Raw genomic sequence first — 17,912 nt, forward strand, 5'->3', positions numbered from 1 at the left:
GTGGGGTCACAATACATTTACATAATACACACCCACATCTTCCACATTTGAATTAGGCGGGCTTACACTGGCCTATTTACGCTACGCCGCCGCAACTTTGCTTGGTGAATACTGCACTTGCCTGTCAAAGTTGCGGAGGCATAGCGTAAATAGGATACGTTACGCCCGCACAAAAATAAGCGCTCCCTACCTGAATCTACCCCTTATTATTTATTTATTATTATTTTTTATTTATTCTCCAGTTGGACCTAGTGAAATTTTATTTTTTATTTCTCACAGTGGTGTCACTGGGGAATAAAGAGAATAAATGTGTCATCTGTTCCAGCAGGGATGTGCGTGTTACTTTATTTCGCAAGGTTTTAAAGGGGTTAACCAGAGGGGGGCAGCAGTGTGATGACTAAATCCAAGGGCTTTAATAGGAGGAATGTCTGTAGTTGCAGGGTGTGAACAAGTCATGGGAGGAGATCTGAATGTACTTAGTACTAACAATCCAGTACTCATCTCTTTTTGCTGGGACAAGAGCTGCTGGGGGTATTTGATAGAGAACTCCAACCCCCCAGTCATCAGGGATCTTGGCACAGCTGGGCACAATGATGACTGCCACATTCAAAGGATTTCTGTTTTTCTTTCTGTTCACTACTGCAAGTTGTGGTAAGTTAGATGTAAACTTGTTAGCACTGTTCTATGAATGTATGAACTTTTCTGCAGTGCCTGTAGGGACGTATCTTGTACAATGCAAGTGTCAATCAGCGAGAGGGTTCGATGTCCCTCCGCAGCAATGCTGAATTGATGTGTCTAACATTCTTATGTCCATGAAATTGGTGCATAGACAAGTTTTGGGGAATTCTGGGAAAAGTAACTACCTGCCTGGCATTGAGGCTGCGCCCGCACTGCAAGGGTGTCTAGGGTGGGGTGACCAGGGGACAGTCCCCTGATTGAGGACACTGTCCCCGGACCAAGTCTGTCCCTGGGTTTTGTCCCGAGATTGGATTTAATAGGGGGCAGGGGCAATTTCAAAGACAATGGGCTAGATTCAGCAACAAGTTACGGCGGCGTATCTCCAGATTTAAAATCTGTGCCGTTGTATCTTTACGCCGATTCTCAAAGGCAGATACGTTGAAAAAATAGGCTTCCTCCGCCAACGTAACTTGAATACGGCGGCGTATAATTGTGTGCAATTTTATGCTGGCCGCTAGGAGCGCTTCCGTTGTTTTTGGTAGAATATGCAAATGACCTAGATACGCCGATTCACAAACGTACGTACGCCTGGCGCAATTTTGTTACGTCGTTTACGTTAGGCTTTTTCGGCGTAAGGTTACTCCTGCTATTAGGAGGCGCAGCCAATGTTAAGTATGGACGTCGTTTCCGCTTCGAATTTTGAAATTTTTTACGTCGTTTGCGTAAGTCGTTCGCGAATAGGGCTGGACGTCATTTACGTTCACGTCGAAAGCAATGACGATTTGTGGTGGAATTTCGAGCATGCGCACTGGGATTCTTTCACGAACGGCGCATGCACCGTTCGTAAAATACGCGGGGTCACCATTAATTTAAATAAAACACGCCCCCCTCATCCTCATTTGAATTAGGCGCGCTTACGCCGGCCCCATTTACGATACGCCGCCGTAAGTTAGGAGGCAAGTGCTTTGTGAATACAGCACTTGCCTCTATAACTTACGGCGGCGCAGCGTAAATACGATACGCTGCGCCGCCGTAATAATGCGCGCAGCTACCTGAATGTAGCCCAATCAATGCAGAGGTGAGGTGATCTTCCTCCGCTCCCCATCCAGTAGTAGCCGGGGCCCGAAGAGTAAGACTTGAGGGGCTGTGAGGCGGGCGGCGACGGTCAGAGAGTCGCTGATTGCCGCCATTACTAGTAAAGAAAAAATATGTCCCCGGATTTCATTTAAGAAATCTGGTCACCTTAGTCTAGGGGACCAGGTAAAACAGTTTTTCTTATCTGATCCTCCACTCCTGCAGGATCCTCCATGCTGCTAGACCAGTCCCTGCAGCTTCTTCTCCCCTGCACCCCAGTAGCTGGATGTCCCTGACATTGTCAAGACCAATGTGGGGACCATAGCCCTGCACTGGATGTGAGGACACCGAGGGACGGTCCACTGCTGGAGTGTAGGGGAGCGATGTTTGCCGAGGTAGTGAAGGATCAAGTTAGTAAAAGTGTTTTTATTATACCGTAGTAAGAAATGTGCAGGACTTTTTACTTTACGTTTCTGCTACTGGTTCAGTCTGTGAGCTACTTTGAGCTGGCCATACGAGTAATGATTTAGAGAGAGAGCAAACCATAGATTTCCTCATTCACACTAAACAGCATGGATGCCGACTATTGTACAGGCATACAACACTATTAAAGCGGAGCTCCAACACAAAGTGGAACTCCCGCTGATCGGAACCCTCCCCCCTCCGGTGTCACATTTGACACCTTTCAGGGGGGAGGGGGGTGCAGATACCTGTCTAAAGACAGGTATTTGCACCCACTTCTGGCCACACAGTCTCGGGCAGACTGCGGGCAAGACTTCACCTCCCGTCCCCCCCCCCCCCTTTCCAGTACATAGCAGGAGCCAATCGGCAGGCGTAGCGCGACTCGCGCATGCGCCGTAGGGAACCGGGCAGTGAAGCCAGAGCGCTTGACTTCCTGGTTCCCTCACCGAGGATGGCGGGGCAGCAGAGTGACGAGCGATTGCTCGTCCTCTTCTGCGGACGGCGCTGGACTCCAGGACAGGTAAGTGTCCTAATATTAAAAGTCAGCAGCTGCAGTATTTGTAGCTGCTGGCTTTTAATATTTTTTTTTTTCAGCGGACATCCGCTTTAAGTACACAATGGGGTTTATTTACTAAAGCTGGAAAGTGCAAAATCAGGCTCACTTTTGCATAGAAACCAAAGAGCCAATGGGGTATGCCTGTATTCTGGCAGCCGCTGTTCCTGTACGAATACCAGAGCAAAAACTGCAGCTGATTGGCTGCTGTCACTATTTGACCGACTTTTTTCTGCCCAGCTCTTTAATTCCTAAATCCAAGTTTGTCGACCCACGTGGCCTCTGGCATTGAAAAAACTTAAGCCGTGCATGGCCAGATTTAGTAAGCATTTTGCTTTTTATTTGCCTTCTTAGTTAAGCCTGTTATATACTATTCATATATTGTTTCTACTTTTATGTTTTTTTTGTACTCTCTAACATCTCAGCTGTGTACATTCTGAACAGTATGCGTACTTGTTTGGCAGCGGGCCATGTCTGTCTATGACTTGGGTTTAGTTTAGGGAACAGTTTAGTGTTAGGCGAGGATTGTTTAGAAAAATAGAGTGCAATCATGCCTATTGACATGTTACATTTTTTTTTTTTACCCTTAAATGGTCATTTAAACATCTGAGATCACGGACCAGAAGGGCAGAAAACAAAGCAAAAAAAAAAAAAAAGCTGAAAAGTAGCTCGAGCTAAAAGCAAAAAATAGAGCAGGGAAGGGTTCGAACCTCTGAAAGGTTCCTATGGCTGTCCCCACAGAGGAGATGTTACTATATTTCCTGCCCCAGGGACACAACAGGAAGCGATATCTCGCCAAAGTGAAGGGAAATCCCATCTTTGGCAGTACAGTCAGAATAAGTGTTCTCATTTTGGCGTTTTCCTCTGCTACAGTTTTGGCCACATTTTAGATTCCAATTAACTTTTTCTGTCCTGGTGATTATGGAAAGTGAGAGTGAATCTCCCTAATGAGATCCCAAACAGCAATACAGTAAAAATCTGACAGAGGTCCTGATTCCTTTCCAACATAAATCCCAACTGTCCCTGATTTGGAGGGACTGTCCTTGATTTGGAACTCTGTCCCTCTTTCCTCCTCAGTTATCCCTCATTTTGGTGTGATTTATATAACTGTATATAAAATGCACTTTTTATATATCAAAAAGAGTTCCCAGTGCTAAACCTTTCATCCAATTTCTAAAGTGCTGCATTTTATAAATTTAAAAAGCCAATATAAAGAAAAAGTAGTGGTAAAAAAAATGGCACTTGTGGGTTTAAAGCGGTTGTACAGTCCCATTTTGTCACCTGTAAGGCAAAAGGCATAATGAGCTAGTATGCACCGCTGGCTTCTTGCGTATGGGTCCAACTACGATTTGCCTCAGGAGACACTTGTGAAAAGCAGCAAGATGAATGGCCCATTCAAAGCATTGGGAGGCTGACAGTGCTTGTAGCAATTTCCCTGTAATCGAATATGCAGCGATTACCTGCGGATGACACAAGGGGGTTTATTTACTAAAGCTAAAGAGGAAAACATTTGGCAGAATTCTGTATAGAAACCAATCAGCTTCCAGGTTTTGTTGCCAAAGCTCAATTGAACAAGCTGAGTATTGAAGCTGATTGGTTTATTTGCAGAGTTGTGACTAATTTTGCCCTCTCTAGCTCTCTAGCTTTAGTAAATAAACCCCAGACTGTCTGGGCCAGATTCACAGAAAAAGTACGCCGGAGTATCTGCTGATAATCCGGCGTACTTTCAAATTTGCCGCGTCGTAACGGCTTTTGGCTAAGATCCGACAGGCGTACGGCTTCGTACGCCTTCAGATCTTAGGATGCAATACTTCGGCGACCGCTGGGTAGAGTTTGCGTCGTTTTCCGTGTCGGGTATGCAAATTAGCTGTTTACGGCGATCCACGAAGGTATGCGCGTTCATCACATTCTCTTATGTCGTCGCTAGTTGGTTTTTCCCGTCCCAAACTTAAGCCTGCTATTTCATGGCTTAGATTTAGACCAGCCATGTTAAAGTATGGCCGTCGTTCCCGCGTCGAATTTCATTTTTTTTTTTTTTTCCGTAAGACGTCCAGGAATACGAAAGGACGTAACGCACGTCGCCGTTCAAAAAACACGCAAAGCACGGCGGGAAATGTCCTAACGGAGCATGCGCAGAACGTTCGGCGTGGGAACGCGCCTAATTTAAATGGTACACGCCCCATTTGAATTAGGCGGGCTTGCGCCGGACGGCTTTACGCTACGCCGCCGCAAGTTTACACGCAAGTGCTTTGTGAATCAAGCACTTACAACGAAAACTTGCGGCGGAGTAACGTAAAGGGGATACGTTACGCCGCCGTAATTGTTCGTGAATCTGGCCCTCTATGTCCAGGGCCATTGGGCCAATCATCTGCAGTTAATCTCTGTATGTTCAATTACACGTGCTGTCAGATGCCCATTGCTTTGAATGGGGCTTCCCAACTGCAGCTGTTCGCAGAAAACCCCTGCTGAGTCTCTCGCGGGAAATCGTAGTCGGCCACATACACATGTGAAAAGAAAAACAATGGGCAATAATCTACAGCACAATGAAATGACTCCCGTCTACTGAACTTTATTAGTGTTCTTTGCACTTTCTTGGCGTAAATTTGTTAAAAGACACTGTTAATTTTGTTTGTTGAGTTCTGCATGAAGGGTCCTCTCACCACTCCTTTTATTGGATTGAAAACCTAGAGTTGCCTATACACACCCCTTGGGATTCATAAAAGTTTCAGCCATCTACCATATAAAAGGTTCTAGCACAGGAACAGTCTCAGGGCTCGTACACATGACCGCTTTCCTCTACAGAATCTATCAAGAAACTTGGTGGCAGAGCTTTTTTGCCGAGGAAAACGGTCGTGTGTATGTTTTTCATCGAGAAAACTGTCGAGGAACTCAACGAGAAAAAAAGAGAACAAGTTCTCTTTTTCTTTGTCGGGAGTCTCAATTTCCTCGTCGTGTTCCTCGTCGGGCTGGTTTTTGACGAGAAACACGTTCGTGTGTATGCTTAGAAACCCGCGCATGATCAGAATAAAGTATGAGACGGGAGCGCACCTTCGGTAAAAGTAGCGTTTGTAATGGAGATAGCACATTTGTCACGCTGTTACAGACTGAAAAGTGCAAATCGTCTCCCACCAAACTTTTACTTAAAGGGGTGGTTCACCCTAAAAACTACTTTTTTTTATTACACTGGCCCCCCACATTACAATACGATTAAGGCTATTATTATTTTTTTGATGCTGTACATACCTTTGTACAGCATATTCACCCGTTGCGAGTCCCGCGGGAGTGGGCGTTCCTCACATGTCTGTGATTGACATTTTGACCAAAAATGAGCTCCCCCCATCGCATAAGCCGCGTCACGATTGGCGAAAGGAGCCGAACGGCGATGCGCAGTATAGCGCCGACTCGCCATTCGGCTCCTTTCGCCAACTGTGACGCGGCTTACGCGACGGGGGGAGCTCGTTTTTGGTCAAAATGTCAATCACAGACATGTGAGGAACGCCCACTCCCGCGGGACTCGCAACGGGTGAATATGCTGTACAAAGGTATGTACAGCATCAAAAAAAAAATAATAGCCTTAATCGTATTATAATGTGGGGGGCCAGTGTAATAAAAAAAAGTAGTTTTTAGGGTGAACCACCCCTTTAACACGCAGTAACATGAGATTAGCTAAAGCAGCCCCAAGGGTGGCGCCAGTGGAATCAAACTTCCCCTTTATAGTGCCGTCGTACGTGTTGTATGTCACCGCGCTTGAGAACGACGAGATTTGGTCTTGACAGTGTGTACGCAAAGAAAGCTTGTCAAGTTTCTCTACACGCCTAACAAGGAACTCGTCGAGGAAAACGTTGTTTCATTTACGACGAGTTCCTCGGTCGTGTGTACGAGGCCTGAGAGAAGATTGGCAGTGTTAATAATATTGGTGGCGAGGGGGTCGGACTTCATCCACAGTTATGGTTATAAATTTCAAACCTTATCACCACCACCCTCTGACCAACAATTATATTAACCCCAATCTTTTCTGAGGTTGGATTTTGTATGGTAGCTGCTGAAGGTTTTTTACCAGTTCCTACTGACCGATGTCTGGTCTTAAAGCTATAGTACAGTCTTCCCAATTTCTTCTCCTTTACCTCCTACAACACTCTGATGGGCCAGTGTACTACTAAGTTTAGAGTTTCAATGTTGCTTTCTATGCTCTGGAATTCATAAAGAGTGCTGTAGAGACAAATGTTGAATCTTGCAACACATTCATCTACGTGTTGGTGGGGTGCAAATAAATCTGTCACAACTTTGATAGAACTAACACAAGCATCTCTCATGACAAGAAGTGGAGTTTATAGGCAGAGAAGCGATTTGGAGAAGTCGGGAGAGTAATGGAAAGATATCAAATATCTGTTCCAGAGGAACTTAGCCCAGGTTCACACTTGTACAGTCAAGAATGCTCGCAAAATTGCACGTCTTCCCGACTTGCAGGCAAAATGTACTGCCCTTTTGGCTGTATTCACACCTGAGCATTTGTAACCTTAAAGCTATAAAACGCTAGAGGGGTAAAAATACATTATTCTCTATGGAGATGGTTCACATCTCCGCTCCAAAACGCCTGAAGCTCAAACAATCCGCGCGAATCGGGTGAATTTGGGAGTTTTTGAACGTTTGTATTCCCATAGAAACTAATGGAAACGCTCGATTCAAGCGTCTAGCGCGACAACGAGTGTTTCTACGGGCGTTTTGTCGCTTTAATCTGTTCTGTGAAATAGAACATTCACCCAGGAAGAAGATAAAAAAAAATCTACAAACATAGCAACAAGTGATGAAAGAGATGATCATTTTTCCTATTGGCTAAAATAAAAAACGACGAAGTTCAAAAACGTCGGACAACGCTGTATGCAAACGCACGAATATGTGTGAATACGCGCGACAAAACGACCGAAAACGCTACGCTCAGGTCTGAATGCGGCCTTAGTACAAGAGTGAGATTGCCATTAATTCCGAATGGCACAACCCACATCGGAAAACGCAGCACATTTGCACACGCATCAAATGATGATTTGAATAAAAAACAGACAGGGACTTTATTCCCTGCATTTTTGTAGGGGGTAGGGAAGCCCACAGAAATTAATGGCCTATCTACACAAAGAACGAAGGTCACACAAGTGTGAACCTAGCGTTAAAGACAAATGTTGTTGCAGAGACGCAACACAATGCACCAAATTCATGGAAACCATGTGACTTTTTTTTTGTTAGTATTGACATGTGTGACAAATTCAGGTAATTCTGATATGTGATATTATTATCACATGGTGCTATTGTTGCGACTAAGGGTCCTTTCACACGTGCGGACCGTTTTTTAGATCAGTTTTTTATTATCAGTTGATCCGTTTTTTCATCAGTTGACATCCGTTTTTCATCCGTTTTTCATCTGTTTTTTTTTTGTTAGAACTTTATTTTTATTACATATTTTGATGAAAAACGGATGTTAGCGGATCGGATCGTTCGCTAACATCCGTTTTTCGTCCGTTCCGTTTTTTTGACGGAAGAAAAATAGGGTTTTCTTCCGTTCAAAAAAACGGAGCTTAACGGAGACGGATGTTAACGGACGTTAGCAGATGGTCATCCGCTAATGTACACTATCCCATTGGAAAGCATTGCAGTCCATAAACGGACGTATGAAAAAACGGACGAACGGTCCGCACGTGTGAAAGGACCCTAATTCATAAAGAAATACCGCTATATTGGTGATAAGGAAAGTAGAGGTAAATAAGTCCATGTTGGAGTAAAATTACTGATTGTGCTGCATGTGTAATTATTTGGGCTGATTTACTAAGGGTTAGCGAAATAAAGTGTCTGAATATTAAATTTGCTTATTAGCTCATGTCAAAAGCTATTTCCTGTTCACTTTAAAGCGGGAGTTCACCCGAAAAACAATTTTTAACATTAGATTGAGGCTCGTTTTGTGAAGGGGAATCGGGTTTTTTTTTTTTAAATTGAAGCAGTACTTACCGTTTTAGAGAGAGATCTTCTGCGCCGCTTCCGGGTATGGTCTTCGGGACTGGGCGTTCCTATTTGATTGACAGGCTTCCGACGGTCGCATACATCGCGTCACGAGTAGCCGAAAGAAGCCGAACGTTGGTGCGGCTCTATACGGCGCCTGCGCACCGGCGTTCGGCTACTTTCGGAAAATCGTGACGCGCTGCATGCGACCGTCGGAAGCCTGTCGGAAGCCTGTCAATCAAATAGGAACGCCCAGTCCCGCAGCCCATACCCGGAAGTGGCGGCGAAGATCTATCTCTAAAACGGTAAGTACTGCTTCGATTTAAAAAAAAACACCCGATTCCCCTTCACAAAACGAGCCTCAATCTAATGTTAAAAATTTAGTTTTTGAGGGAACCTCCACTTTAAGTACTATATTAAGTATCATGTGCAAATGGATGAATAAAGTGAATATTAACACCATTTATTGAGTGAAGATTCCCAACTCCTTTTAATAAATCAGCCCCAGTGTGTTTGGCACATTTCCTGTTGGATTGGAAATGTACAGTTGCCTATACACCAGAATGATGGGACAGTGGCTTTGGCTCTGCCAGGTCACATTTGTAATAGATATAGACGTTTCTAAGACACATTATCACATACGTCTTTGGCACAGTTCAGACTGATTATCACATACGTTTGGCACAGTTCAGACTGATTATCACATACGTTTGGCACAGTTCAGACTGATTATCACATACGTCTTTGGCACAGTTCAGACTGATTATCACATACGTCTTTGGCACAGTTCAGACACATTATCACATACGTCTTTGGCACAGTTCAGACCGATTATCACATACGTCTTTGGCACAGTTCAGACACATTATCACATACGTCTTTGGCACAGTTCAGACTGATTATCACATACGTCTTTGGCACAGTTCAGACACATTATCACATACGTCTTTGGCACAGTTCAGACACATTATCACATACGTCTTTGGCACAGTTCAGACTGATTATCACATACGTCTTTGGCACAGTTCAGACTGATTATCACATACGTCTTTGGCACAGTTCAGACTGATTATCACATACGTCTTTGGCACAGTTCAGACTGATTATCACATACGTCTTTGGCACAGTTCAGACTGATTATCACATACGTCTTTGGCACAGTTCAGACTGATTATCACATACGTCTTTGGCACAGTTCAGACTGATTTAAAGGACCCCTATGGGAAGAAGGTTGCAGAAGCTCCTGGCAGCACACCGCTTATTTAATTCTGAGCAGATGTCTCGCCACTCGCTCTTGGTGACTCATCTGCCTCTGTATGGCCACCCATGGGCTGATTTTACATTATACTTCTTCTGGCATGTACTTTTAAATTGAGAATCCTCTTATTAAAAAAATCTAAATTTCTGCATTTGCTCACTGCAGAAGTCAGTAGAAAAGGTTTTGACTTTGCACTGATTGGGAGGAAACAGAAGAGCTATTAAAAAAAAATATTTCAAAAATGTCGGAAATTCTTTGTGCCAGCTAGTGTTGATTGTTCCCTTTTCCATGAAGACTGTGACAAGTCCACGTGGAGTTAGTCATTCAAGGACACTCACATGTATAATAACCTACCTTTATTATTGTAATGTCTGTTTGTAAGGTTAAAGTCACCCTAACACCTATGACATTGTTCACTCCCACCAATGCCAGGGCATTTTCTACTCCCACTGGCCACAGTTCCGTCCCCCCCCCCCCTTAATATTTGAAGAGCAGTGAACTGGCCCTTTGTTTGAAAAGTGTGGAGACCCCTGATGTTGAAGAATAAATCATCTCTAGTGTGGGGTGTCCTACATGTGTGGATGTTGCTGCATTATGTAAAACTATTACTGTATATACTCGAGTATAAGCCGAGTTTTCCAGCACATTTTTTTGTGAGCTGAAAATGCCCCCCTCGGCTTATACTCGAGTCACCTTTTTGCACCTGATCTCCCGGACTTTGGGGACCCGGTACCGGCCGGCCATAGGTCCCCTGGACCCGGATTGGCACACATGTAGCCCCATTTCTCCTCTACAAGTGTGCAAAGTTTGTTGTCTGGGGGACCTACGGCCGGGGAACACCGATTTTTCAAACCCGGGCACCCCTTCCATAGACTCCCATGTTAAACCTCAGTCTAGTCATGGACACAGTGAGGCATGGGCACAGTGAGGCATGGGCACAGTGAGGCATGCACATGGACACAGTGAGGCATGCAGATGGACACCCTAGGCTTATACTCGAGTCACTAATTTTTCCCATTTTTTTGTGGTAAAATTAGGTGCCTCGGCTTATATTCAGGTCAGCTTATACTCGAGTATATACGGTAGTTAAATTTTTTACATTTTACAATGGAGTGTCTCGAGATTGTGCAGCATTTTAAAGGGTGCCTTGACTGGAAAAGGTTGAGAAACACTGTTTTCATGGTTTAAAATATCCAACAGGCTCACTTTAAACAATTATATAGTGATAAATACTGAGTGATCTGCCTTTTGCATTACACAGTTACTAGATTGACTTGATCTGATTATAGCCCATTCTGAAAATTCTTCATGTTCAATGTCAGCAGTAAGAATGGTTGACCTGGGTCTGTACGTGGCATTAATTTAGACCAATATAGCTGAATAACCTCCCTGGCTCTCTGGCTGCCATTAATAAGTTAGTTGAGCCAATCAGGCCCCGTACACACGGCCGAGGAACTCGACGTGCCAAACACATCGAGTTCCTCGGCCAGTTCAGCCCTGAAGCCGCCGAGGACCTCGGCGGGCCGAGTTCTCCCATAGAACAACGAGGAAATAGAGAACATGTTCTCTATTTCCTTGCCGAGGTCCTCGTCGGCTTCCTCGGCCGAAAGTGTACACACGGCCGGGTTTCTCGGCAGAATTCAGCCAGAAACTCGGTCGGAAGCTGAATTCTGCCGAGGAAACTGGTCGTGTGTACGGGGCCTCAGAAGATAAGTTTGCTTTCATTTACCTGTTCTGTGATGCTTTCATGATATACAATAAAAGTACTGAGGTTAATGACCATACTAACACTAACTGCAGAAATCAGATTATTTTTAAAGAGTTGCTCCAACATTTTGTATTCCTGATATGTGCCTGTTGTACCACGTACATGTGTTAAAAGTATCCTCCATGTATTGCTTTCCTTGTGTGAAATATCTGGTGATTCTCTTAGTCCCTCGCTCTCTTATTTTAAACTGACCACTCTAGGCATAGGAGAACATCCTTCCCAGCAAGGTCAGCTGTCCCTGCCTCTCCTCCAATGACCAGACTTGTGCTGATCCCCCCCCGCACAGCTAATCAATTATACTTTTGCTTCTCCACCCCCACTTCTCCAAGCTCCTTATGCAGCTGGGAACATAAATAATTTGACCCCCTTTAAAAAAAAAAAGAAACAAAGGTATATATATATATATATATATATATATATATATATATATATATATATATATATATATATACACACTGTATGCAAAAAGGTTTGCCTTTCATTTCTATTTTAAACTTAAAGCGGACGTTCGTCTGTAAAAAAAAAAAATAATAATTAAAAGTCAGCAGCTACAGTGTTTTTGTAGCTGCTGACTTTTAATTTTTTTTTTTTTTTTACAGACGGCTTTTAATAAGCACACTTACCTGTCCAGGTTGCCCGCGATATCGGCCACCCGAGGCAGATCCGTCCCTCGGACCGGGTCCCACTGCCGCCATCCTCACTAAGGGAAACAGGCAGTGAAGCATTACGGCTTCACTGCCCGTTTCCTACTGCGCATGCGTGAGATACGCGGGTCACGCAGTTATTTGTGAATGGGGACACTGTCCTGTGTGTCCCAGAAAGCAGCGCGCCTCCATTTCCCAGGAGGCAACGCGAGGAGGAGAACACAGAACCTCACCGTGGAAGAGGAAGAGGCAGATTAGGACGATCTGCCAGGTAACATTAACTTCTGGTAAGTATACATTTTTTTTTTTGGGTGGACCTCCACTTTAATAGGTTGTTTTACAAGGTGAGGGTTCACATATCAGGAAAAGTGAAATATCCAATTGCCAAAAAAGCCATATTGTTAATAAAATACCTTTACATCTCATTCTGCCGCAAGAAATTTTCTAAATTTGCTACAAAATGTCAAATTTTTCTTCCCTCACCATGGAAACAGTATTCAGTTCGTAGACAGAATTTCCCAGAATCTTCACTGGTGTAAATTAAGCTTGTTTCCTTAAAAGGAAGCTATAATTGTTTGGGTCAACTATATATATATATATATATATATATATATATATATATATATATATATATATATATATATATATATATATATATATATTATACAGTGGATATAAAAAGTCCACACACCCCTGTTAAAATGTTAGGTTTTTGTGATGTAAAAAAATTAGACAAAGAACTTTTTCCAGTTATAAATGGTGCTCACACTTATGCAATCACTTTATTTTATTTTTTATTTTTACTCCCCCCTAAAAGATTTTAGTCTGTTTTTCAATTCAGTTGTACAGTTTATAGGTCACATTTAAAGGTGGAAAAAGTTCTGAAATTATTTATCTTTGTCTAATTTTTTTACATCACAAAAACCTAACATTTTAACAGGGGTGTGTAGACTTTTTATATCCACTGTGTGTGTGTGTGTGTGTGTAATATATATATATATATATATATATATATATATATATGTATGTATGTATGTATGTATGTATGTGTGTATATATAAATATATATATATATATATATATATACACATGCTCAATTATTGTTTTACTAGTAAGCAGTTAACACATGACAAAGGATTCCCAGAGCACTGTGGGTCCTCTAAAGAGAAAGCATAACAGCCTATGCTTTCCCTTTTACTTACTCAGTGTGAAAATGTAGACTAAACTATGCAATAAGGAAAAATTGTACTCTGACTCATTTACTGGTGTGTGTACATTTCAGCTTAAGCTCTGCAAACAGCAGACTATTTATAACAGATCTGTTAAATATGAAGTGAAGAGTTGAAGCTGTGCCCATAAAAGGCTGGCAGATGCCAAATGACTAGTCACCAGCATTACCGGTGGTCTTCCTGCATCTGATTTTTCCCCAATAAAGACTTAAAATGCCTAGTTCTACACTGTGTCTCTGTGTTGGGGCGGCCATCTTGGTAGAGGCAGGATTTTGCTTCCCCGTGTCAGAGCCGCCAGTAAGAAGAACAGCGAGCAGCACAGTGGTGACATCACCAAATCTGACTTAAAATCTCATGACACTAGCAGTGCCTTATTCATGTTCACTTCCTTTTTAAGAAGAAACTAAAAAACATGTGAAGATGAGCCTGCTGATTATAAAATACTCACAATTAAAGAGGAACTGCAGTCTGCTCACATATCGTATTTATTGGGGTATTGCGCGCTCCGGCGTATAGCGCGCACCCCTAATGTGGACCCGCAATTCCTGTAAAAAAAAACATTTTAGTACTTAAAGTTTTAGTGTCTTGCGCGGCATTCATCGGCGGCCTCGACGGGTCCGGCGTCCGTCTGTGGCTTCGGTGGTGTCCTCCCGGCTTCTCCCGTGCTGTCTCCCCGTCGAATCGCCGCTTCCCGCGCTCAGTTTGAACGCCTCCGCCGACATATATCGAGTGCAGTACACTTTTCTACATTCGGCCAGGCTCGGCTTCGCTCGTGCTCACGCTCTGTGACGTTTATGCGTGAGCACGAGCGAAGCTGAGCCTGGCCGAATGTAGCCAAGTGTACTGCACTCGGTATACGTCGGCGCAGGCGCTCAAACACAGCGCGGGAAGCGGGTATCGGCGTATATCGCGCACCCACGATTTTCCCCTTATTTTAAGGGGGAAAAAGTACGCGATATACGCCGATAAATACGGTAATTTGTAATAAAAACATATTTGCCATTTTGAAGCTTCCCTCCTTATTTTATATATACTGTGATTCTGTATTTGCCAAATATGCTGCAGAAATCTCCCTCCAATGAGTCTGCAACCATTTTAATTTGTCGACAGCTAAAGCTGCAGCCTGTTCCCTTCCTGGATTTACACACACACAAAAAGGCACACTTCCAGCTCTCATTGGCCCTCTTAATGACTCATTCCCCCTCCTTTCCTGGCAAACTCTCATAAGAGTTAGAAAGAGAGCTATGCATGATGTCATAAGCCTAGGCTTTTTACCAGACAAGAAACAGGAAGTGGGCTGTAGAAAGTATTTACTGGCAGAAAAAAATGTTTTACTATCTAAAGGTAAAACCCTTTAAATCGTGGCATAGTGGGCACGTGCGCACGCCCGCTGCGTGCTCTGTAACCGTGCCCACGGGTCCCGCAGACACGATGTCCGCCGCGTGCTCGCAATCTATCCAATAAAGTGCCGACAAGACCTGGAGAAAGCAACGCGGGATCTCGCACATGGAGATTCGGGGCTCAGGTAAGTTAAACGGGGGCTCGCGGGGGGGCCAGAGAGTGCAAGGTGTTTTTTCACCTTATTGCATAGGATGCATTAAGGTGAAAAAACACAAAGGTTTACAACCACTTTAATATTTGATATTTGAAAAAAACGGCCCCTGGGCTGCCTGTGTGAACTTACAGCAGTTGCAGTAAAATAATCTGTCTTAGTATTTTACACAATAGAAAAGGTAACAATCTGCAGTAACATTTACTAAAGTACCAAATATATAATTCAATAGTATAAATGATCTTCAAGGGTTTCATTTTTTTTCCTAACAAAACAAAATTCTCAGTTTCTATCTTCTAATTATGTGTAGGACTAACCGTTCTGTTCCTAACATCCTAACATTAAAGTATCTGTGTGTTTCAGCCTCTATCTGCGCTACCAGAGGAGTCAACTCCTGCCAGCAATGCCTCGCTGTCAGTCCATCATGTGCCTGGTGCTCTCAAACGGTAAGGACATACATCATCTCTCATCACTTATAATAATATTAGGGCTGTGGAAATTAAAGATTAATTCCTTGATTAATCGTAATTTTTTTTGATCAATCAAAATTCTTTTGATTGGTACTAGTGGTGCAACGGATCGTAAATGATCCGTGATCCGAACGGGTCACCATATGCGGATCGACACAATGTGTGATCCGCGGAGCTTCGCTGCTGCCTCAGCCATAGGAAAGGCTGTGGGTTCGGCCTAGCTTCTGGAGTGGCGACCATCTTGGTCCACCTGGTGGCGGCCTAGGGGAGCCTAGAGTGGCGCGCTGACGTCATCACCCGGCCTCAACTACTTGTGTTCTGCCGGCTTCTCTGGTAAGACTAAGCAAGCACTAATCTTCCTATAAAGTGGGGGAGATGTGGACCATATTACAGTGGGGGAGATGTCTGTGTATATTACAGTGGGGGAGATGTCTGTGGATATTACAATGGGGGAGATGTCTGTGGATATTACAGTGGGGGAGATGTCTGTGGATATTACAGTGGGGGAGATGTCTGTGGATATTACAGTGGGGAGGTGTCTGTGGATATTACAGTGGGGGAGATGTCTGTGGATATTACAGTGGGGGAGATGTCTGTGTATATTACAGTGGGGGAGATGTCTGTGGATATTACAATGGGGGAGATGTCTGTGGATATTACAGTGGGGGAGATGTCTGTGGATATTACAGTGGGGGAGATGTCTGTGTATATTACAGTGGGGGAGATGTCTGTGGATATTACAATGGGGGAGATGTCTGTGGATATTACAGTGGGGGAGATGTCTGTGGATATTACAGTGGGGGAGATGTCTGTGGATATTACAGTGGGGGAGATGTCTGTGGATATTACAGTGGGGAGGTGTCTGTGGATATTACAGTGGGGGAGATGTCTGTGTATATTACAGTGGGGGAGATGTCTGTGGATATTACAGTGGGGAGGTGTCTGTGGATATTACAGTGGGGGAGATGTCTGTGGATATTACAGTGGGGGAGATGTCTGTGTATATTACAGTGGGAAGGGTGTCTGTGGATATTACAGTGGGGAGATGTCTGTGGATATTACAGTGGGGAGATGTCTGTGGATATTACAGTGGGGGAGATGTCTGTGGATATTACAGTGGGGGAGATGTCTGTGGATATTACAGTGGGGGAGATGTCTGTGGATATTACAGTGGGGGAGATGTCTGTGGATATTACAGTGGGGAGATGTCTGTGGATATTACAGTGGGGGAGATGTCTGTGGATATTACAGTGGGGGAGATGTCTGTGTATATTACAGTGGGAAGGGTGTCTGTGGATATTACAGTGGGGAGATGTCTGTGGATATTACAGTGGGGAGATGTCTGTGGATATTACAGTGGGGGAGATGTCTGTGGATATTTCAGTGGGGGAGATGTCTGTGGATATTACAGTGGGGGAGATGTCTGTGGATATTACAGTGGGGGAGATGTCTGTGGATATTACAGTGGGGGAGATGTCTGTGGATATTACAGTGGGGGAGATGTCTGTGGATATTACAGTGGGGGAGATGTCTGCGGATATCACAGTGGGGGAGATGTCTGTGGATATTACAGTGGGGGAGATGTCTGTGGATATTACAGTGGGGGAGATGTCTGTGGATATTACAGTGGGGAGGTGTCTGTGGATATTACAGTGGGGGAGATGTCTGTGGATATTACAGTGGGGGAGATGTCTGTGGATATTACAGGGGGGGGAGATGTCTGTGGATATTACAGTGGGGGAGATGTCTGTGGATATTACAGTGGGGAGATGTCTGTGTATATTACAGTGGGGGAGATGTCTGTGGATATTACAGTGAGAGGGATGTCTGTGGATATTACAGTGGGGGAGATGTCTGTGGATATTACAGTGGGAGGGATGTCTGTGGATATTACAGTGGAGGAGATGTCTGTGGATATTGCAGTGGGGGAGATGTCTGTGGATATTACAGTGGGGGAGATGTCTGTTTATATTACAGTGGGGGAGATGTCTGTGGATATTACAGTGGGGGAGATGTCTGTGGATATTGCAGTGGGATCACTCCCTAGGACACACTTAACCCCTTGATCGCCCCCCTACTGTTTAACCCCTTCCCTACCAGTGTCATTTACACAGTAATCAGTGCATTTTTATAGCACTGATCGCTGTATAAATGACAATGGTCCCAAAATAGTGTCAAAGTGTCCGCCATAATGTCGCAGTCACAATAAAAATCGCAGATCGCCACCATTACTAATAAA

The 17,912-nt window shown here is 44.0% G+C and overlaps 1 protein-coding gene across 1 annotated transcript in view; it reads left to right on the forward strand.

Moving 5' to 3' along the window:
- The first annotated feature begins 469 nt into the window (after nt 1-469).
- ITGB3 (integrin subunit beta 3) overlaps nt 470-17,912 on the forward strand; it is a 115,666-nt gene continuing 98,223 nt past the window's right edge. Inside the window, exons 1-2 of the mRNA XM_040331210.1 lie at nt 470-651; nt 15,567-15,649. Of these exons, the coding sequence (XP_040187144.1) occupies nt 591-651; nt 15,567-15,649 (144 nt within the window). The 5' untranslated portion in view covers nt 470-590. The remainder of the gene's footprint in view (nt 652-15,566; nt 15,650-17,912) is intronic.

This window comes from Rana temporaria, chromosome 12, assembly GCF_905171775.1.
Source record: "Rana temporaria chromosome 12, aRanTem1.1, whole genome shotgun sequence".
Taxonomy (NCBI): Eukaryota; Metazoa; Chordata; class Amphibia; order Anura; family Ranidae; genus Rana; species Rana temporaria.